The sequence below is a fragment of the Scyliorhinus canicula genome, chromosome 1 (assembly GCF_902713615.1).
Source record: "Scyliorhinus canicula chromosome 1, sScyCan1.1, whole genome shotgun sequence".
Taxonomy (NCBI): Eukaryota; Metazoa; Chordata; class Chondrichthyes; order Carcharhiniformes; family Scyliorhinidae; genus Scyliorhinus; species Scyliorhinus canicula.
In genome coordinates, this window is record NC_052146.1 from 312,374,361 (window position 1) to 312,396,556 (window position 22,196).

The 22,196-nt window shown below is 51.8% G+C and overlaps 1 protein-coding gene across 1 annotated transcript in view; it reads left to right on the top strand.

The window, feature by feature from the left end:
- efr3ba (EFR3 homolog Ba (S. cerevisiae)) overlaps positions 1-22,196 on the top strand; it is a 301,549-nt gene that overhangs the window by 54,918 nt on the left and 224,435 nt on the right. The window contains exons 4-6 of the mRNA XM_038797345.1: positions 1,412-1,562; positions 8,319-8,440; positions 16,551-16,700. Coding sequence (XP_038653273.1) covers positions 1,412-1,562; positions 8,319-8,440; positions 16,551-16,700 — 423 coding nt within the window. The remainder of the gene's footprint in view (positions 1-1,411; positions 1,563-8,318; positions 8,441-16,550; positions 16,701-22,196) is intronic.

Genomic DNA, 22,196 nt, shown 5'->3' on the forward strand with positions numbered 1-22,196 from the left:
TCCTGTACACAGCTGGACGGTGAGTGTTCACAGCCAACAGGGCTGTGGGATCACTGACTTAATGTCATCAGGGGAGTGGCAGCCCTGCCTGGGCTTCCCATCCCTGCCGTGCCTGGGCTTCCCATCCCTGCCCTGCCTGGGCTTCCCATCCCTGCCCTGCCTGGGCTTCCCATCCCTGCCCTGCCTGGGCTTCCCATCCCTGCCGTGCCTGGGCTTCCCATCCCTACCCTGCCTGGGCTTCCCATCCCTACCCTGCCTGGGCTTCCCATCCCTGCCCTGCCTGGGCTTCCCATCCCTGCCCTGCCTGGACTATCCATCCCTGCCGTGCCTGGGCTTCCCATTCCTGCCCTGCCTGGGCTTCCCATCCCTGCCCTGCTTGTGCTTCCCATCCCTGCCCTGCCTGGACTTCCCATCCCTGCCCTGCCTGGGCTTCCCATCCCTGCCCTGCTTGTGCTTCCCATCCCTGCCCTGCCTGGGCTTCCCATCCCTGCCCTGCTTGTGCTTCCCATCCCTGCCCTGCCTGGACTTCCCATCCCTGCCGTGCCTGGGCTTCCCATCCCTACCCTGCCTGGGCTTCCCATCCCTGCCCTGCCTGGGCTTCCCATCCCTGCCGTGCCTGGACTTCCCATCCCTGCCGTGCCTGGGCTTCCCATCCCTACCCTGCCTGGGCTTCCCATTCCTGCCCTGCCTGGGCTTCCCATCCCTGCCCTGCCTGGACTTCCCATCCCTGCCATGCCTGGGCTTCCCATCCCTGCCCTGCCTGGACTTCCCATCCCTGCCCTGCCTGGGCTTCCCATTCCTGCCCTGCCTGGGCTTCCCATCCCTGCCATGCCTGGGCTTCCCATCCCTGCCCTGCCTGGGCTTCCCATCCCTGCCCTGCCTGGGCTTCCCATCCCTACCCTGCCTGGACTTCCCATCCCTGCCCTGCCTGGGCTTCCCATCCCTGCCCTGCCTGGGCTTCCCATCCCTACCCTGCCTGGACTTCCCATCCCTACCCTGCCTGGGCTTCCCATCCCTGCCATGCCTGGGCTTCCCATCCCTGCCCTGCCTGGGCTTCCCATCCCTGCCATGCCTGGACTTCCCATCCCTGCCCTGCCTGGACTATCCATCCCTAATTCAGAGGAATTACGAATGAGGAATTGCTTCCACCATGCCAGCTTTGCGCCACAACACTGATTCATATATTGAAAAACTGGAGCAAGGATAATGTAGGATTTGAAAAGAAATTTTTACATATTGTCCAGAAATAATACTCATGCCAGTTTTCTCAACAGTGTGTAGACTGGATATTATCTGTGAATGTTCTGTGACTGCCGATGGATAGGATATAGATACACAATGAATTAACCATGACAGATTTCTGTGATCTCCCACATTGTTTCCTCATGTTCTGTGTTTAATTGCTTCCCAGTTATGTGTGTATTGCAATGGAGGCTTTAGACCAGCTCCTAATGGCCTGTCACTGCCAGAGCATCAACTTGTTTGTGGAGAGCTTTCTCAAGATGGTGGCTAAGCTTCTGGAGTCTGACAAAGCAGCATTGCAGATCCTGGGAACAAATTCGGTAAGTCACCCTCCCACTCCCACTGACTGCAAATTGATCCAAGTGGAACAAGGGTTCAGAGGAGGGTTCTCGTTATTGAGAACGGACGCAAACCCTAATAACCCATGTGGCATCATTTAGCTTCCACAGCCAGTATTGACCTAGGCAATTATTAAATAATCACTTCCCTCTGTCTGTGCTCAAAGAATAGTTTACATCAGAGGTCAGAGTTTTGCTGGTGGCAGAGGGGAACTGAACTCCCAGGAAACGGTCCCAGACTAAAAGATAGAGGGCATGATCGAACGGGAAACTTTCCAAGGGCAGGATCTCCCGGGTGCGTTATGCCCGAAAAGGAGTGTGGCACGAGGCGATGAGTAGATGCCTGGAAATCCCATATCCGGGATCTATCTGGCTCGTCATGCATCACAAGGTCTGACGTGATCTTGCGAGGCCTCGCGATGTGATCCCGCCCATTGCCTCGCAAATCTGCATATTAGAGTGAGACAGCTAAAGCGCGATCTGCCGTCTGTGTTGGGCTCTTGCTCGAGTGCAACGCAGCCAGTAGATTCCGTGCAGATTTTCTGTCTCGCGGGATATACCCAAGTCTAGCGAGGTGCAAAATCAGGATCCCGCCCAAAGGGGGCGAGATTTAACAGCGCACGAGGCTAAGTAGGTTTTAACCCTACTTCGGCAAGCTTATCCACGATCTACCAGCCTCCCGGGATGTACCAGCCTCCCCAGCCGAGTGCCGTGCAGTACTGATACACACACACGTGGACAAGGCGAAATGGCACCCAGTGGGTTTCCTGGCTCATTGGAGGCCACTAGGTGGTCAGGGATGGATAAGGATTGCTCCCTGCTGTGGCACGTTGGAACTGTCGATCGACGAGTTGAGCGCCATATCCTCTTCATACGAGGGCATCTTTCAGCGTCTGTAGATATCTGTTACGCTCCTCCTCGTCTGATAGGGTAACTGAACACCTTGAAAAATCTCGGTCTATCAGGGAGAGCCAGCACACATTCGTGGAGGGAAGGTCATGCCTGACTAATCTTATTAGATTTTTTTGGAGAGGTGACTCAGGCAGTGGACAGGGGAAGGTTTATGGATGTTATTTATTTGGACTTCCAGAAGGCATTTGATAAAGTCTCACACTGAGGTTAACTGAGGTGGAAGCCCAAGGAGTTAAGGACAGATTATTGACCTGATTAGGAAATTGGTTGAGTGGCAGACGACAGAGAGAGGGGATAATGGGTAATCACTGTAATTGGCAGGAGGTGACTGATGATGTACCACAGGGATCTGTGTTGGGGCCTCAATTATTCACACTATTCATTAATGACTTGACTGATGGCATAGGAAGTCATATATCCAAATTTGCAGATGATACAAAGTTAGGTGGCATTGTAGACAGCCTGATGTGTACTTGCAGTAGGGGGATGTATGCCTGTACCTGTAATACAGGTTCCTCCGGTCAGCCCCTGCCGGCTAGCTCCGCCCACAGGGAGCTTGTGTATAAATATGCGTGTGAGTCACTCAGACCCTAGTCTACAGTTGCAGATGGAGGAATAGCATCGCACAGCAATAAAGCCTCTATTGTACTTGTCTCTCGTCTTTGAGTATAATTATTAGCGCCACAGGGAGTTAGGTAGAAAGTTAAAAGGCAGGACCTCTAGGGTTGTAATCTCAGGATTACTCCCTGTGCCATGTGCCAGTGAGGCTAGAAATAGGAAGATAGAGCAGCTAAACACGTGGCTAAACTGGTGGTGTAGGAGGACCATTGGGATCTCTTCCGGGGCAGGTGGGACCTGCACAAGAAGGACGGGCTGCATCTAAACTGGAACGGCACCAATATCCTGGCTGCGAGGTTTGCTAGTGTCACACGGAAGGATTTAAACTAGTATGGCAGGGGGATGGGAACCAGAGCAAAGGTGAATTAACTGAAGGGGAACTAGAGAGTAGGGCCAGTAGACTGCGAGGAAGTGCAGGCAGGGTGTGCTTGCTGATCAAAGAGGGTCCGGTGGACCAGGTAAGGCAGATGAATTTAGAACTTGTATTAGTACTTGGAACTATGATGTTGATACCATTACAGAGACTTGGTTAAGGTAGGACAGGATTGGCAGCTAAACGTTCCTGGATACGGATGTTTCAGGTGAGATAGAGGGGGATGTAAAAAGGGTCAGAGAGTTGCACTACTGGTTAGGGAGAATGGCACAGCTGTACTGTGGGAGGACACCCCAGGGGGCTGCGAGGCTATATGGGTAGAGATCAGGAACAAAGAACAAAGAAAATTACAGCACAGGAACAGGCCCTTCACCCTCCCAGCCTGCGCCGATCCAGATCCTTTATCTAAACCTGTTGCCTATTTTCCAAGGACCTACTTCCCTCTGTTACCCGCCTGTTCATATATCTGTCTAGATGCATCTTAAATGATGCTATCGTGCCCGCCTCTACCACCTCCGCTGGTAAAGCGTTCCAGGCACCCACCACCCTCTGCGTAAAAAACTTTCCACGCACATCTCCCTTAAACTTTCCCCCTCTCACCTTGAAATCGTGACCCCCTTGTAACTGACACCCCCGCTCTTGGGAAAAGCTTGTTGCTATCCACCCTGTCCATACCTCTCATAATTTTGTATACCTCAATCAGGTCTCCCCTCAACTTCCGTCTTTCCAATGAAAACAATCTTAATCTACTCAACCTTTCTTCATAGCTAGCACCCTCCATACCAGGCAACATCCTGGTGAACCTCCTCTGCACCCTCTCTAAAGCATCCACATCCTTCTGGTAATGTGGCGACCAGAACTGCACGCAGTATTCCAAATGTGGCCTAACCAAAGTCCTATACAACTGTAACATGACCTGCCGACTCTTGTACTCAATACCCCGTCCGATGAAGGCAAGCATGCTGCATGCCTTCTTGACCACTCTATCGACCTGCGTTGCCACCTTCAGGGTACAATGGACCTGAACTCCCAGATCTCTCTGTACATCAATTTTCCCCAGGACCCTTCCATTGACCAGATAGTCCGCTCTTGAATTTGATCTTCCAAAATGCATCACCTCGCATTTGCCTGGATTGAACTCCATCTGCCATTTCTCTGCCCAACTCTCCAATCTATTTATATTTTGCTGTATTCTCTGACAGTCCTCCTCGCTATCTGCAATTCCACCAATCTTAGTATCATCTACAAACTTGCTCATCAGACCACTTATACCTTCGTCCAGATCATTTATGTAGATCACAAACAACAGTGGTCTGAGCACGGATCCCTGTGGAACACCACTAGTCACCCTTCTCCATTTTGAGACACTCCCTTCCACCACTACTCTCTGTCTCCTGTTGCCCAGCCAGTTCTTTATTCATCTAGCTAGTACACCCTGAACCCCATACGACTTCACTTTTTCCATCAACCTGCCATGGGAAACTTTATCAAATGCTTTACTGAAGTCCATGTATATGACATCTGCAGCCCTTCCCTCATCAATTAACTTTGTCACTTCCTCAAAGAATTCTATTAGGTTTGTAAGACATGACCTTCCCTGCACAAAACCATGCTGCCTATCACTGATAAGTCTATTTTCTTCCAAATGTGAATAGATCCTATCCCTCAGTATCTTATCCAACAGTTTGCCTACCACTGACGTCAAGCTCACAGGTCTATAATTCCCTGGATTTTCCCTGCTACCCTTCTTAAACAAAGGGACAACATTAGCAATTCTCCAGTCCTCCGGGACCTCACCCGTGCTCAAGGATGCTGCAAAGATATCTGTTAAGGCCCCAGCTATTTCGTCCCTCGCTTCCCTCAGTAACCTGGGATAGATCCCATCCGGTCCTGGGGACTTGTCCACCTTAATTCCTTTTAGAATACCCAAAACCTCCCCCTTCCTTATGCCGACATGACCTAGAGTATTTAAACATGCAAGAGTATTTAAACAGGAAGGGGCAAGTCGCAATGTTGGGGGTTTACTGCAGGCCTCCCAACAGCCAGCGGGAGATAGAGGAACAGATAGGTAGACAGATTTTGGAAAGGTTTAAAAGTACAGGGTTGTTGTGATGGGTGATTTTAAGGCCTATATTGACTAAGACTCACTGAGTGCTAGGGGTGTGGATGGGACAGAGTTTGTAAGGAGCAACCAGGAGGGCTTCTTGATGCAATATGTAGATAGTCCAACTAGGGAAGGGGCCGTACTGGACCTGGTATTTATAATGAACCCGGACAGCTGGTCAGCGTTTCAATAGGGGAGTAGTTCAGGAACAGTGACCATAATTCAGTAAGTTTTAAGGTACTGATGGATAAAGATAAGTATATTCTTCAGGGGAAGGTGCTAAATTGGGGGAAGGAAAATTACAACAATAATAGGCAGGAGATGAATAATGTATCACAGAATCATAGAATCTACAGTGCAGAAGGAGGCCATTCGGCCCATCGAGATTGCACCGGCCCTTGGAAGGAATATCCTACCCAAGCCCACACTATCCCCGTAACCCCGTAACCCCACCAAACCTTGTTGGCACGAAGGGCAATTTATCATGGCCAATTCACCTAACCTGCCCATCTTTGGACTGTGGGAGGAAACCGGAGCACCCGGAGGAAACCCACGCAGACACTGAGAGAATGTGCAGACTCCACACAGAGAGTCACCCAAGGCTGGAATTGAACCTGGGACCCTGGAGCTGTAAGGCAACAGTGATAACCACTGTGCCACCTAATTGGAAAGAGGTTTTCTAAATGGAAAGAGGTTTTCTAAATGGAAAGAGGTTGGGTACAGTGGATGTCCAAAGAGACTGGGGGGGGGGGGGGGGGGGGGGGGTCAGGTGCGGAGATCCTTAAAATGCCAGGAACAGGTGCAGAAAATAATCAAAAAGGCTAATGGAATGCTAGCCTTTATATCTAGAGGATTGGGATATAAAGACACGGGGGTTATGCTGCAGCTTTACAAACCCCTGGTTAGACCCCGGAGTCACTGGGAGCAGTTCTGGCCACGGAGGTTTATAGAAATGATTCCTGGATTACAGGGGTTGAGTTACGAGGAGGGTTGACACAGATTAGGGGCGGTATTCTCCGACCCCCCGCCGGGTGGGAGAATTGTCGGGGGTCAGCGTGAACCCCGCCCCCGCCGTCCTCCCAATTCTCCCGCCCCCCCAAAAACCGGCGTGGCGTGAGTCGCGCCGCCCGCCTTGGAGAATGACGGGGTCCAGCGTGACTCAATGGGCCCCGGGGCTGTCCGGATTCTCCGGCCCGCGATGGGCCAAAGTCCAGCGCGTTCTTTGCCAGCCCTGCCGCCGTAAATTAGAGTTGGTCCCTTATCGGCGGGACCTGGCGGCGCGGGCGGGCTCCGGGGTTCTTGGAGGGGGCGGGGGGGGGGGGGATCTGGCCCCGGGAGGTGCCCCCATGGTGGCCTGACACGCGATCGGGGCCCACCGATCCGCGGGCGGGCCTGTGCCGTGGAGGCGCTCTTTTCCGATGTGCCGGCCGTGTGGTCCTCCGCGATGGCCGACGCGTAAGTGAACCCCCCCCCTGCGCATGCACGGAGATGACATCAGCACCGGCTGACGCTCCCGTGCATGCGCGGACCCGCGCCGGTCAGCGGAGTCCCTTCGGCCCTGGCTGGCGCAGCCGAAGGCCTTTCCCGGGCCGGGCCTAGCCCCTAAAGGTGCGGAGGCGGCCCAACACCGGAGTGGTTCACGCCACTCCGTCTCGCCGGGACCCTCCGCCCCGCCGGGTACGGGAGAATCCTGCCCGAGGTCTGTTTTTGCTGGAATTTAGAAGGTTAAGGGGTGATCTGATTGAAATATTCAACATATTAACAGGGAAAGACAGGGCAGATAAACTATTTCCACTGGTTGGAGATTCTAAAACTAGGGGCATAGTCTAAAAATTAGGACCAGTTGTTAAGTTTAAATGAATTAATAGCAAAAATATTAAGGGACGTGTGGAGTTAGGCCACAGATCAGCCATGTTCTCATTGAATGGCGGGACAGGCTCGAGGGGCTGAATGGCCTACTCCTGTGCCTATGTTCCTGATGTGGAGATGCCGGCGTTGGACTGGGGTGAGCACAGTAAGAAGCCTTACAACACAAGGTTAAAGTCCAACAGGTTTGATTCAAACACGAGCTTTCGGAGCGCAACTCCTTCCTCAGGTGAATGGCGAGGTATCCTCGCCATTCACCTGAGGAAGGAGCTGCGCTCCGAAAGCTCGTGTTTGAATCAAACCTGTTGGACTTTAACCTGGTGTTGTAAGACTTCTTACTATGTTCCTGATGACACTTAGAAATGTTTTGGTTGAATTGCGTCCTTAATCTATCTATATTCATTTGTAGCCTCCTTAAGTCCTCTTCACAGGGCAGCACGGTGGCGTAGTGCGTTAGCATTGCTGCCTCACGGCGCTGAGGTCCCAGGTTCAATCCCGGCTCTGGGTCACTGTCCGTGTGGAGTTTGCACATTCTCCCCGTGTCTGCGTGGGTTTCGCCCCCACAACCCAAAGATGTGCAGGCTAGGTGGATTGGCCACGCTAAATTGCCCTTATTTGCACCAATCCCTGTGACGCAGCATTGGTCACATCTTACCCTTCAGAAAAAACACATTCATGGTTGTCCTCTGTCTCTGGTAGCTAGCCAGTCCTGTTTCCATGCCAACATGTTACTCCCTACACAATGAGCTTTTTTCACAATAACCTCCGATGTGGCACCTTATCAAATGTCTTCTGGAATGAGGACAATGGCGGGGTTTTGATTGGTTTGAACTATCTGAGTACATAGAATTTTTTTCTTCTGCAGTTCATAAAGTTTGCAAACATTGAGGAGGACACTCCATCATATCACCGCAGCTACGATTTCTTTGTGTCCAGGTTTAGCGAAATGTGCCACTCAGGACATGATGATGCAACAGACAGGATGAAGTGAGTAGACACTAACACTGTTTCACCCACAGCGAATTATGGAGAGATCTTCAGTCTTCTCCCAAGTTCTGTTTCGAAAGAGCAGCTAATAATTACTGAAGACAATGATTTGCTTTGGCAAACTGTTTTATATTTCTGTCTGAAATTCCTTTGGATGCACTACTTAGTATAAGTGGGAGCCTCTGGTTCCACAGTAAGCGTTGGGTCGAGGTGGGGTGCTCCTTCAGAGGGCTGGTGCAGACTCGATGGGCCGAATGGCTTCCTTCTGCACTGTAGGGATTCTATGGTTCTCTAGATTCTATCCTATGGTTCTAGTATGTTACCGATCCAACGAGAGGCCAGGTACTTTTGGACCTGGTTCTGGGGAATGAGTTGGCCCAAAGTGGATCAACTATCAGTGGGAGAGTATCGAGAGGACAGTGACCATTATATCATCAAGTTCAGGGTGGCCATGGGAAAGGACAAAAAGCAATCCAGAGCCGGGATAATTAACTGGAGGAAAACCAACTTCAATGATGAGAACACATCAGAGTAAAGTGAGTTGGAATCAAATGTTGGTTGAAAAGATGGCAGCTGAACAATAGGCTACTTTCAAAGAAAAGGTATTATAGAAATTGTCAAGTATATTCTCTTGAAGGGAAAAGGTCGGACAAATACATTCAGAGCCCCCTGGATGACGAGAGAGACAGTCGGGAAGATGCAAAGGAAGAAGTTTGCCTGTGATAGTTGTCAGGCAGATAATGCAATGGATAATCAGGTTGAATATAGAAGTACCAGAGGGGAAGTGAAAAAATACATCAGAAAATCAAGAAGAGAGCATGAAAAGACCCGAGCAGCTAACGCAACAGGGTGTTCAGCAAGCACATAAATCATGAAAAGGTAGTTAGATAAAGAGGAGGACCGATTAGAGATTTTAATAAAGGACACCTGCATGTGGAAGCAGGATAAGTAGCAGGGATATTAAACCAATCATTTGTATCTGTCTTTCCAAAGCTACAGGATGCTACCCAGGCTGAGGTGAGAGGGGAGGTAACTGATACACTTAATTAATTTACAATTGAGAAGGAGGAGGTGTAATAAAGGCTATCTTTACTACCCAAGACCAGACGACATGCAGCCAAGGATATGAGGGAATTGAGAGTGGAGATTTCAGAGGCACTGGTGATAATCTTCCAGTCTTTCTTGGACACAGGGATGGTGCCAGAGGGCTGGAGAATTGGGAATGTTTCACCCTTATTCAAAAAACAACGCAAGGATAATGGCGACAGCTACAGAGCAATCAGTTTGACTTTATTGGTAGGGACATTTCTGGAAACTGTGGTTTGAGACAAAAACAGTTTGAGAAGTTCAGGATTCATTAAGGGAAAATCGTGTTGACCAACTTGCTGGAGTTTTTTTTTTGCAGAGGTAAAAGAAGGTTGATAAGGGCAATGCTGTTGATGTGATGTATATGGATTTTTAAAGGGTATTTAATACAGTGCCACACAACAGACTTGTGAGTAAAATGGAATAAAAGGGCAAGTGGGCACAATAATAATTTAGCTGAGTGACAGGAAGCAGAGAGTAAGTATTTGTCAGATTGGAGGAAGGTTTTTATTTATTTATTTTAAAATTTAGAGTATATAATTCATTTTTCCAATTGAGGGGCAGTGGTAGCGGTTTCAAGGCCTGTGTATTGAGTCAGCTTTCACGTGGGCTTTTCTCCTGTGGCTCAACTCAGCACAAAGAGCAGCAGACACATCAACAATCTGAAAGATGGTTTTATTTTCTACAAGCTTGCATTCATGTACATGAAAGATAAGACCTGGATAGCTGCCAAGGTCCTTCTACAGAACAAAGACAAAAACTCAGTACATACACAATTTTCAAAAATCAACAGCCCTTCCCAGTTGGACGCGATCCAATCACTGAAGCTGCTATGTTTAAACTTACCCAATAGAACCGCAAGCAATGTTTAAACTTCACCAATAGAATTGCAAGCAACCCATGACAGCTATGTACAATCTCAGCAGCCTGTGCTGATTGTTTGTGATAAACAGGACAACAGAACCAGCATCCTGGATTGTTTCACAAAGACAGGGGGCGGAATTCTCCCATACCCGGCGGGACGGAGTAGCATGAACCACTGCGACGTGGGGCCGTCCCAAAGGTGTGGATTCCTCCGCACCTTTGGTGCTAGGCCCGCCCCGGAGTGGTTGGCGCCCCGCCAGCTGGCGTGGAAGGCCTTTGGCGCCACGGCAGCCGGGGCCGAAGGGACTCTGCCGGCCGCGCATGCACGGGAGCGTCAGCGGCTGCTGACGTCATCCCCGCACATGCGCAGGGGGGGTTCACCTATGCGTCGCCCATGGCGGAGGCTGACATGGTCGGCGCGTAGGAAAAGAGTGCCCCCACGGCACAGGCCCGCCCGCGGATCGGTGGGCCTCGATCGCAGGCCAGGCCACTGTGGGGCACCCCCCAGATCCAGATCGCCCCGCGCCCCCCCAGTACCCCGGAGCCCGCCCGTGCCGCCAGGTCCGGCCGGTAAGGGACCTAGTTCAATTTACGCCGGCGGGGCTGGCATGGAACCAGCGGGACTTTGGCCCATCGCGGGCCGTAGAATCGCCGGGGGGTGAGGGGGGGGGGGGCGGCGAGTAGCCGCCGACCGGCACGGCGCGATTTCTGACCCCGCCGAAATCTCCAGTGCCGGACAATTCGGCGGCTGGCGGGGGTGGGATTCACGCCACCCCCCCCCCCCCCCCCTGTGATTCTCCGACCCGGCGGGAGGTTGGAGTATCCCACCCATGATATCAGAAGTGATGTCCTTTTGCTCAAGTTAGCTATCCTAAATCCCATTTGATTACTATTACTGCTATGACCTGGAAATGCATGTTTAATGGTTAATAATGATGACTCAGTACACTCCCTATAATTCATCTCAATCAAGTAATTTATGCAAAACTACTCTAGAGGGGCTGGTTTAGCTCACAAGGCTAAATCGCTGGCTTTTAAAGCAGACCAAGGCAGGCCAGCAGCACGGTTCAGTTCCCGTACCAGCCTCCCCGGACAGGCGCCGGAATGTGGCAACTAGGGGCTTTTCACAGTAACTTCATTGAAGCCTACTCGTGACAATAAGCGATTTTCATTTCATTTTTAGTGGCACGCCAGCTATTCAATTTTAAGAGGTATCATCGCTGAATCCCCCCTTCAGGGGCAATTTAGTGTGGCCAATCCACCTACCTGCACATCAGGGGCTGGTTTAGCTCACTGAGCTAAATTGCTGGCATTTAAAGCAGACCAAGGCAGGCTAGCTGCACGGTTCAATTCCCGTACCAGCCTTCCCGAACAGGCGGCGGAATGTGGCGACTAGGGGCTTTTCACAGTAACTTCATTTGAAGCCTACTCGTGACAATAAGCGATTTTCATTCATTTCTTTGGGTTGTGGGGGCAGAACCCACGCAAACACGGGGAGAATGTGCAAACTCCACACGGACAGTGATCCAGAGCCGGGATCGAACCTGGGACCTCGGCGCCGTGAGGCAGCAGTGCTACCCACTGCACCGCCGTGCTGCCTGAGGAAGGTTTTTAATGGGGTTCCCCGGGGATCAGTGTCTACCTGAGCTTTTTTACAACAATCAACAGTCATCAGTTGACTTTTAATTCCTGATTTTCATTCAGTTCAAATTGCACGGTCTGCCGTGGTGGGATTGGACCCCAGGTTTGCAGAACATTACCCTGGGTCATTACCCTAATCGAGGGGTAATATCACCATATCACCACCTCCTGATCTGGAGACTTTGGATCCTCACTGTCTTCAGGTGATGTCCCGGAGGACTGGAGAATAGCCAATGTTGTTCCTTTGTTTAAGAAGGGTAGCAAGGATAATCCAGGGAACTACAGGCCAGTGAGCCTTACGTCAGTGTTGGGGAAATTACTGGAGAGAATTCTTCGAGACAGGATCTACTCCCGTTTGGAAGCAAATGGACGTATTAGTGAGAGGCAGCATGGTTTTGTGAAGGGGAGGTCGTGTCTCACTAACTTGATAGAGTTTTTCGAAGGGGCACAAAGATGATTGATGCAGGTAGGGCAGTGGATGTTGTCTATATGGACTTCAGTAAGGCCTTTGACATGGTCCCTCATGGTAGACTGGTACAAAAGGTGAAGTCACACGGGATCAGAGGTGAGCTGGCAAGGTGGATACAGAACTGGCTCGGTCACAGAAGGCAGAGAATAGCAATGGAAGGGTGCTTTTCTGATTGGAGGACTGTGACTAGTGGTGTTCCGCAGGGATCAGTGCCGGGACCTTTGCTGTTCGTTATATATAAATGATTTGGATGAAAATGTAACTGGTCTGATTAGTAAGTTTGCAGACGACACAAAGGTTGGTGGAATTGCGAATAGCAATGAGGACTGTCAGAGGAAACAGCAGGATTTAGATCGTTTGGAGACTTGGACGGAGAGATGGCAGATGGAGTTTAATCCGGACAAATGTGAGGTAATGCATTTTGGAAGGTCTAATGCAGGTAGGGAATATACAGTGAATGGTAGAACCCTCAAGAGTACTGAAAGTTAGAGAGATCTAGGTGTACAGGTCCACAGGTCACTGAAAGGAGCAACACAGGTGGAGAAGGTAGTCAAGAAGGCATAAGGCATGCTTGCCTTCATTGGCCGGGGCATTGAGTACAAGAATTGGCAAATCATGTTGCAGCTGTATAGAACCTTAGTTAGGCCAGACTTGGAGTATTGTGTTCAATTCTGGTTGCCACACTACCAGAAGGATGTGGAGGCTTTAGAGAGGGTGCAGAAGAGATTTACCAGGATGTTGCCTGGTATGGAGGGCATTAGCTATGAGGAGCGGTTGAATAAACTCGGTTTGTTCTCACTGGAACAACGGAGGTTGAGGGGCGACCTGATAGAGGTCTACAAAATTATGAAGGGCATAGACAGAGTGGAAGTCAGAGGTTTTTCCCCAGGGTAGAGGGGTCAATTACTAAGGGGACATAGGTTTAAGGTGCGAGGGGCAAGGTTTAGAGGAGATGTACGAGGCAAGTTTTTTACACAGAGGGTAGTGGGTGCCTGGAACTCGCTGCCGGAGGAGGTGGTGGAAGCAGGGACGATAGTGACATTTAAGGGGCATCTTGACAAATACATGATTAGGATGGGAATAGAGGGATACGGACCCCAGAAGTGTAGAAGATTTTAGTTTAGACGGGCAGCATGGTCGGCGCAGGCTTGGAGGGCCGAAGGGCCTGTTCCGGTGCTGTACTTTTCTTTGTTCTTTGGATGTGGAGACATTGGAGAGGAAACAGAGGAGATTCACCGGAATGAATCCAGAGATAAAGAACTGTAGGTATGAGGGTTGATTAACATAAGAACATAAGAACTAGGAGCAGGAGTAGACCATCTGGCCCCTCGAGCCTGCTCCGCCATTCAATTAGATCATGGCTGATCTTTTGTGGACTCAGCTCCACTTTCCGGCCCGAACACCATAACCCTTAATCCCTTTATTCTTCAAAAAACTATCTATCTTTACCTTAAAAACATGTAATGAAGGAGCCTCAACTGCTTCACTGGGCAAGGAATTCCATAGATTCACAACCCTTTGGGTGAAGAAGTTCCTCCTAAACTCAGTTCTAAATCTACTTCCCCTTATTTTGAGGCTATGCCCCCTAGTTCTGCTGTCACCCGCCAGTGGAAACAACCTGCCCGCATCTATCCTATCTATTCCCTTCATAATTTTAAATGTTTCTATAAGATCCCCCCTCATCCTTCTAAATTCCAACGAGTACAGTCCCAGTCTACTCAACCTCTCCTCATAATCCAACCCCTTCAGCTCTGGGATTAACCTAGTGAATCTCCTCTGCACACCCTCCAGCGCCAGTACCCGTCCTTTCTCAAGTAAGGAGACCAAAACTGAACACAATACTCCAGGTGTGGCCGCACTAACACCTTATACAATTGCAACATAACCTCCCTAGTCTTAAACTCCATCCCTCTAGCAATGAAGGACAAAATTCCATTTGCCTTCTTAATCACCTGTTGCACTTGTAAACCAACCTTCTGTGACTCATGCACTAGCACACCCAAGTCTCTCTGAACAGCGGCATGCTTTAATATTTTATCATTTAAATAATAATCCCGTTTGCTGTTATTCCTACCAAAATGGATAACCTCACATTTGTCAACATTGTATTCCATCTGCCAGACCCGAGCCCATTCACTTAACCTATCCAAATCCCTCTGCAGACTCCCAGTATCCTCTGCACTTTTCGCTTTACCACTCATCTTAGTGTCATCTGCAAACTTGGACACATTGCCCTTGGTCCCCAACTCCAAATCATCAATGTAAATTGTGAACAATTGTGGGCCCAACACGGATCCCTGAGGGACACCACTAGCTACTGACTGCCAACCAGAGAAACACCCATTTATCCCAACTCTTTGCTTTCGATTAATTAACCAATCCTCTATCCATGCTACTACTTTACCCTTAATGCCATGCATCTTTATCTTATGCAGCAACCTTTTGTGTGGCACCTTGTCAAAGGCTTTCTGGAAATCCAGATATACCACATCCATCGGCTCCCCGTTATCTACTGCACTGGTAATGTCCTCAAAAAATTCCACTAAATTAGTTAGGCATGACCTGCCTTTTACGAACCCATGCTGCGTTTGCCCAATGGGACAATTTCTATCCAGATGCCTCGCAATTTCTTCCTTGATGATAGATTCCAGCATCTTCCCTATTACCGAAGTTAAACTCACTGGCCTATAATTTCCTGCTTTCTGCCTACCTCCTTTTTTAAACAGTGGCGTCACGTTTGCTAATTTCCAATCCACCGGAACCACCCCAGAGTCTAGTGAATTTCGGTAAATTATCACTAGTGCATCTGCAATTTCCCTAGCCATCTCTTTTAGCACTCTGGGATGCATTCCATCAGGGCCAGGAGACTTGTCTACCTTTAGCCCCATTAGCTTTCCCATCACTACCTCCTTAGTGATAACAATCCTCTCAAGGTCCTCACCTGTCATAGCCTCATTTCTATCAGTCGCTGGCATGTTATTTGTGTCTTCCACTGTGAAGACCGACCCAAAAAACCTGTTCAGTTCCTCAGCCATTTCCTCATTTCCCATTATTAAAACTCCCTTCTCATCCTCTAACGGACCGATATTTACCTTAGCCACTCTTTTTTGTCTTATATATTTGTAAAAACTTTTACTGTCTGTTTTTATATTCTGAGCAAGTTTACTCTCATACTCTATCTTACTCTTCTTTATAGCTTTTTTAGTAGCTTTCTGTTGCCCCCTAAAGATTTCCCAGTCCTCTAATCTCCCAGCAATCTTTGCCACTTTATATGCTTTTTCCTTCAATTTGATACTCTCCCTTATTTCCTTAGATATCCACGGTCGATTTTCCCTCTTTCTTCCGTCCTTCCTTTTTGTTGGTATAAACCTTTGCTGAGCACTGTGAAAAATCGCTTGGAAGGTTCTCCACTGTTCCTCAACTGTTCCACCATAAAGTCTTAGCTCCCAGTCTACCTTAGCTAGTTCTTCTCTCATCCCCTTGTAGTCTCCTTTGTTTAAACACAAAACACTAGTATTTGATTTTACTTTCTCACCCTCCATCTGTATTTTAAATTCCACCATATTGTGATCGCTCCTTCCGAGAGAATCCCTAACTATGAGATCATGATTGGAGAGGTTGGGACTGTTTCCTTGGAAAAAAGAAAAAAGAAGGTGAAGGGAGACTTGATAGATGGATTCAAAATCCTCCCAGACAGTGTAGATAGTGAGAAACTCAGGAGTACACCAAGAAGTAGAGGAAACAGATTCTACATAATTAGTAAAAGGTGTAAAAGTGATGTCAGGAATTCAGGATGATTGGAGTCTGGAATGAACTTCCTGTGAGTATGGTGTCGGCAAGTTCGATTCAGGTAATGAAAAGAAATTGGAGCGTTATCTGAAAAGAAAGAATGTGCAAGGTTACGGAGATAAGGCAGGGGAGTGGGACTAGGTGGAATGATCTTTTAGAGATCCAGTGCAGGCTCAATGGGCCGAATGGCCTCCTTTGCACTGTAAAGATTCTGTGATTCAGTGAAATCCCTGCTACCTGTTGCTGTATTCTGCCCATCAGGATCCGTATGGCTGGTATAAAAGGTCTGCAGGGTGTGGTAAGGAAGACAGTCAACGATGAACTGCAGGCGAACATCTGGGAGCCGCAGCACATGGATAAGATCGTGCCATCCCTTCTCTTCAATTTGCAGCAAGCAGAGGAAGCTGAGAGGTAAGCCTTCACATTCCTCCCTCAACCATCTCTACCTCTGTCTTTGTCCTTCTGATCCCCCCCTTCCCTATTGTCAAATCTGGGGCCTTCAACTCTTCAGGGAGCTTTAATTTCCTAATCCTTGGGGCAGGATTTCACACAGGGCTTTGGGACCCTGTTGACAGGAGAAAATTATTCTTCTGAACCCATGTGTGCTGACAGTGTGACTGGCTGAGAATTTAATAATCGCTTATTGTCACAAGTAGGCTTCAAATTAAGTCACTGTGAAAAGCCCCTAGTCGCCACATTCCGGCGCCTGTTCGGGGAGGCTGGTACTGGAATTGAACTCGCGCTGCTGCCTTGTTCTGCATTACAAGACACTGTAGCCCACTGTGCCAAATTTTACTGATAGCAACCAGCCTCCTAACCGTCGGCAACCCCGGCAAACTCGCTCAAAATGACACAGGGCGCGATTCTCCGCTAAGGTTTCTAAGTGTGTAGCGAGCGGGAATTGCCGCGAGCTTCCCAGCGCTCGGCCCTGCGAAGCTAGCAATGCGATTCAACGCTAATTGGTCCACTTAACGAGGCCTCACGGGCTTCTCGCCGCAAATGAAGGCTTGCCAGCTTATTCGCCAGACCACGCTCGGCAGCGCCACCCCCCCCCCCCCCCCCCCCACCCTGTACCGCTAATATGGTGGAGCAGAACTTAAGCTGAACTTGCTCAGCCAACCCCAGCCAGCTCGCAACAATGGCGCTGAGGATACTGGACCCAAGATTCGGGGAGGTTGACCTGGGGAGGTGATGTACCATCAATTCGACTCAAGACACATTTAGGATCCGAACTGTGGCTTTAATCGGCTAGTTGTTAGCCCGGTGGTCAACTACAGAGAATGGCCGACCGCCGGGAACTCTGGGTACTTATACCCCACCTCGGAGGCGGGGCCTACTTGCCTCTCGACCAATTGGAGAGCAGTCACATGACTAGTCCCAACCAAGCGGACGAGAGGCACATGACCAGCCAGAGCCAATGGGAAGCCAGTGCTCTGCACCAATGGCAGTGCTCATATCCATACCACCACAGGAGGTTCCTGGACGCGGTGGAGGCCAGGAGGGATGTCTTGTCCCGCTGAGGGTCCCGGAGTGTCAGTCACCGGGCAACCAGTACTGCCTGGAGTGAGGTGGCGGCGTCTGTGAGCTCACAGAGTGTGCAGAAGGACCAGCCTCCAGTGCCCGAAAAAGGTCAATAACCTACACCGGGCAGCACGAGTGAGTAGACACCAAAGCCCCCCCCCCCCCACGACACCGAGACCTTTCTGCTCCCATGGGAGCATCTACCCCCTCCCACTTCAACCCGCCCAACCCCTCGAGAATGTCCGCCTCGCTGGGCAATGTGACCCGTTACTCGGCCGACCTTGATGGGATTCTGTGGGACATGTCCTGCTCTCAGATGGGAATGGCTGAGGTGCTGCAGAGCATGTCCCAATCCCAAGTGGGCATTGCTGAATCTCTGCAGGGCACAGCCCAGTCCCAGGTGGGCATTGCTGAGGCACTGCAGGGCATGCCCCAATCCCAAGTGGGCATTGCTGAATCGCTGCAGGGCATGGCCCAGTCCCGGGTGGGCATTGCTGAATCTCTGCAGGTCACAGCCCAGTCCCAGGTGGGCATTGCTGAATCGCTGCAGGGCATGGCCCAGTCCCAGGTGGGCATTGCTGAATCGCTGCAGGGCATGGCCCAGTCCCAGGTGGGCATTGCTGAGGCACTGCAGGGCACAGCCCAGTCCCAGGTGGGTATTGCTGAATCTCTGCAGGGCATGGCCCAGTCCCAGGTGGGCATTGCTGAATCGCTGCAGGGCATGGCCTAGTCCCGGGTGGGCATTGCTGAATCTCTGCAGGGAATGGCCCAGTCCCAGGTGGGCATTGCTGAGGCACTGCAGGGCATGGCCCAGTCCCAGGTGGGCATTGCTCAGGCACTGCAGGGCATGGCCCAGTCCCGGGTGGGCATTGCTGAATCGCTGCAGGGCATGGCCCAGTCCCAGGTGGGCATTGCTGAGGCACTGCAGGGCATGGCCCAGTCCCAGGTGGGCATTGCTGAATCTCTGCAGGGCATGGCCCAGTCCCAGGTGGGCATTGCTGAATCTCTGCAGGGAATGGCCCAGTCCCAGGTGGGCATTGCTGAATCTCTGCAGGGCATGGCCCAGTCCCAGGTGGGCATTGCTGAGGCACTGCAGGGCATGCCCCAATCCCAGGTGGGCATTGCTGAGGCACTGCAGGGAATGGCCCAGTCCCAGGTGGGCATTGCTGAGGCACTGCAGGGCATGGCCCAGTCCCAGGTGGGCATTGCTGAGGCACTGCAGGGCATGCCCCAATCCCAGGTGGGCATTGCTGAATCTCTGCAGGGCATGGCCCAGTCCCAGGTGGGCATTGTTGAATCTCTGCAGGGCATGGCCCAGTCCCAGGTGGGCATTGCTGAGGCACTGCAGGGCATGCCCCAATCCCAGGTGGGCATTGCTGAATCTCTGCAGGGCATGGCCCAGTCCCAGGTGGGCATTGTTGAATCTCTGCAGGGCATGGCCCAGTCCCAGGTGGGCATTGCTGAGGCACTGCAGGGCATGGCTCAGTCCCGGGTGGGCATTGCTGAATCTCTGCAGGGCACAGCCCAGTCCCAGGTGGGCATTGCTGAATCGCTGCAGGGCATGGCTCAGTCCCGGGTGGGCATTGCTGAATCTCTGCAGGGCATGGCCCAGTCCCAGGTGGGCATTGCTGAATCTCTGCAGGGCATGGCCCAGTCCCAGGTGGGCATTGCTGAATCTCTGCAGGGCACAGCCCAGTCCCAGGTGGGCATTGCTGAATCGCTGCAGGGCATGGCCCAGTCCCGGGTGGGCATTGCTGAGGCACTGCAGGGCATGGCCCAGTCCCGGGTGGGCATTGCTGAATCTCTGCAGGGCATGGCCCAGTCCCAGGTGGGCATTGCTGAATCGCTGCAGGGCATGGCCCAGTCCCAGGTGGGCATTGCTGAATCGCTGCAGGGCATGGCCCAGTCCCAGGTGGGCATTGCTGAATCTCTGCAGGGCATGGCCCAGTCCCAGGTGGGCATTGCTGAATCGCTGCAGGGCATGGCCCAGTCCCAGGTGGGCATTGCTGAATCTCTGCAGGGCATGGCCCAGTCCCAGGTGGGCATTGCTGAATCGCTGCAGGGCATGGCCCAGTCCCAGGTGGGCATTGCTGAATCGCTGCAGGGCATGGCCCAATCCCAGGTGGGCATTGCTGAATCGCTGCAGGGCATGGCCCAGTCCCAGGTGGGCATTGCTGAGGCACTGCAGGGCATGGCCCAGTCCCAGGTGGGCATTGCTGAGGCACTGCAGGGCATGGCCCAGTCCCGGGTGGGCATTGCTGAATCTCTGCAGGGCATGGCCCAGTCCCAGGTGGGCATTGCTGAGGCACTGCAGGGCATGGCCCAGTCCCAGGTGGGCATTGCTGAGGCACTGCAGGGCATGGCCCAGTCCCAGGTGGGCATTGCTGAGGCACTGCAGGGCATGGCGCAGTCCCAGGTGGGCATTGCTGAATCTCTGGAGGGCATGGCGCAGTCCCAGGTGGGCATTGCTGAATCTCTGCGGAATTTGTCCAAGTCCCAGGTTGGGCATTGCTGAATCTCTGGAGGGCATGGCTCAGTCCCAGGTGGGTATTGCGGGTGCATCGACACCATGGTGCGGACCATGGGGAACTGCCAGTTCTGGCAGGGCTAGATGATGCAGGGGCAGGCGAGGCTGGAACCAGCTGCCCCTCCGTCCCAAGGTGAACCCCAGGGCCCTATGGGTACCGAATGGGCTGGGGGCGCTGAGTGCCAACCCAGACCCATACCATGGAGTGGGGATGGCTGCCATCAGGTCCCCCAGGTTCCACCCCTCTGATGAGGCCGTGTCTCGGAGTCAGCACATGGGACAGGGCGGCACCGCTGTGCATATGTCGCGACAAGTGAGTCGGGTCCCTCCGGCCCCAGAGCCCCCCCAGAGGGTACCCGCCAGGGCCATCGAGGGTCACGGGACAAGGTAAGCAGCTGTCTGCCTCCACCTCTGATGTACATCCTGGGGAGATATGTAAATGTAGTGGTAGAGCTAGGAGGGCCAGGCACATTGAGAATCACTAAGGGCACTGGTAAAGGGGAGAGGGTTGAGAGGGGGGGTGTGTGTTTGGCGGTGGGGGGGAATTGACAGCCCCGTCAAGAGAGTGGGGAATTGTTAACCTTTGTGGACAACCAGTACGATGCCTTTGTCACCTTCTTTCGCAATGTTGGTGTGGCGCTAACAATTATACTCAAAGCCGAGAGACTAGTACAATAGAGGCTTTATTGCTGTACGATGTTGTCCCTCCATCTGCAACAGTAGACTAAGGGTCTGAGCAGCTCTCATACATTTATACATAAGCTCCCTGTGGGCGGAGCTAGCCGGCAGGGGCTGACCGGAGGAACCTGTATTACAGATACAGGCATACATCCCCCTACTGCAGTACACATAACTACAGTGGTTATCTCACCACATTCACCCCCTGTAAAAAATGAGTCCGGCGGGGGTGACATGTAACTCTAATACAAAGGATGCTATTTACAAGAGGGTCCAACAAGGAAAATCAAGAGTCCATCCGGTTAGCAGGTTACAGGTTGAGCCAAATCGGTGGTCGGACGTTCCGCTGTGATCGGCGTAGCTGTGGTGGTGACGTCGGCACAGGCGGTGATGGCCCCGATGGTGCAGGTGCTGGCAGTGTTGGTGCTGGCTGCTGGCGGGATGACTCCGAGAGCAAGCCGAAATCTTCCGTGTCCTCCAGGGTGGGCAGGGGGATGAGGGATGGACCTGATGGGGACGAATAGGGGGGCGCTGGGGTTGGCGCAGGAAGGGGTGTGGGCATGGGATCGGCACCTGAGGGAGCCAGGTCCCGGAGCGAGACTGTGTCCTGGCGGCCGTCGGGGAACTCCACGTAGGCATACTGAGGGTTGGCGTAGAGAAGGCGTACTTTGTCCACCAGGGGTTCCGCCTTGTGGTGCCGTACATGCCTACGGAGAAGGACTGGGCCCGGAGTTGTGAGCCAAGTCGGGAGCGACACTCCGGATGTGGACTTCCTAGGGAAGGCAAAAACGCGTTCATGGAGTGTACTGTTAGTTGCGGTGCACAGTCGTGATCGAATGGAATGGAGCGCGTCAGGGAGGACCTGCTGCCAGCGAGCGGCTGGGAGGTTTCTGGACCGTAGGGCCAGCTGGACGGCCCTCCATACCGTCCCGTTCTCCCTCTCTACCTGTCCGTTACCCCGGGGGTTGTAGCTGGTCGTCCTGCTGGAGGCGATACCCCTGCTGAGCAGGAATTGACGCAGCTCATCGCTCATGAATGAGGATCCCCTGTCACTGTGGATATAGTCGGGGAAACCGAACAGGGCGAAAATGGAATCCAGGGCCTTGATGACGGTGGCAGACGTCATATCTGGGCATGGGATGGCAAAGGGGAACCTAGAAAATTCATCGACCACACTAAGG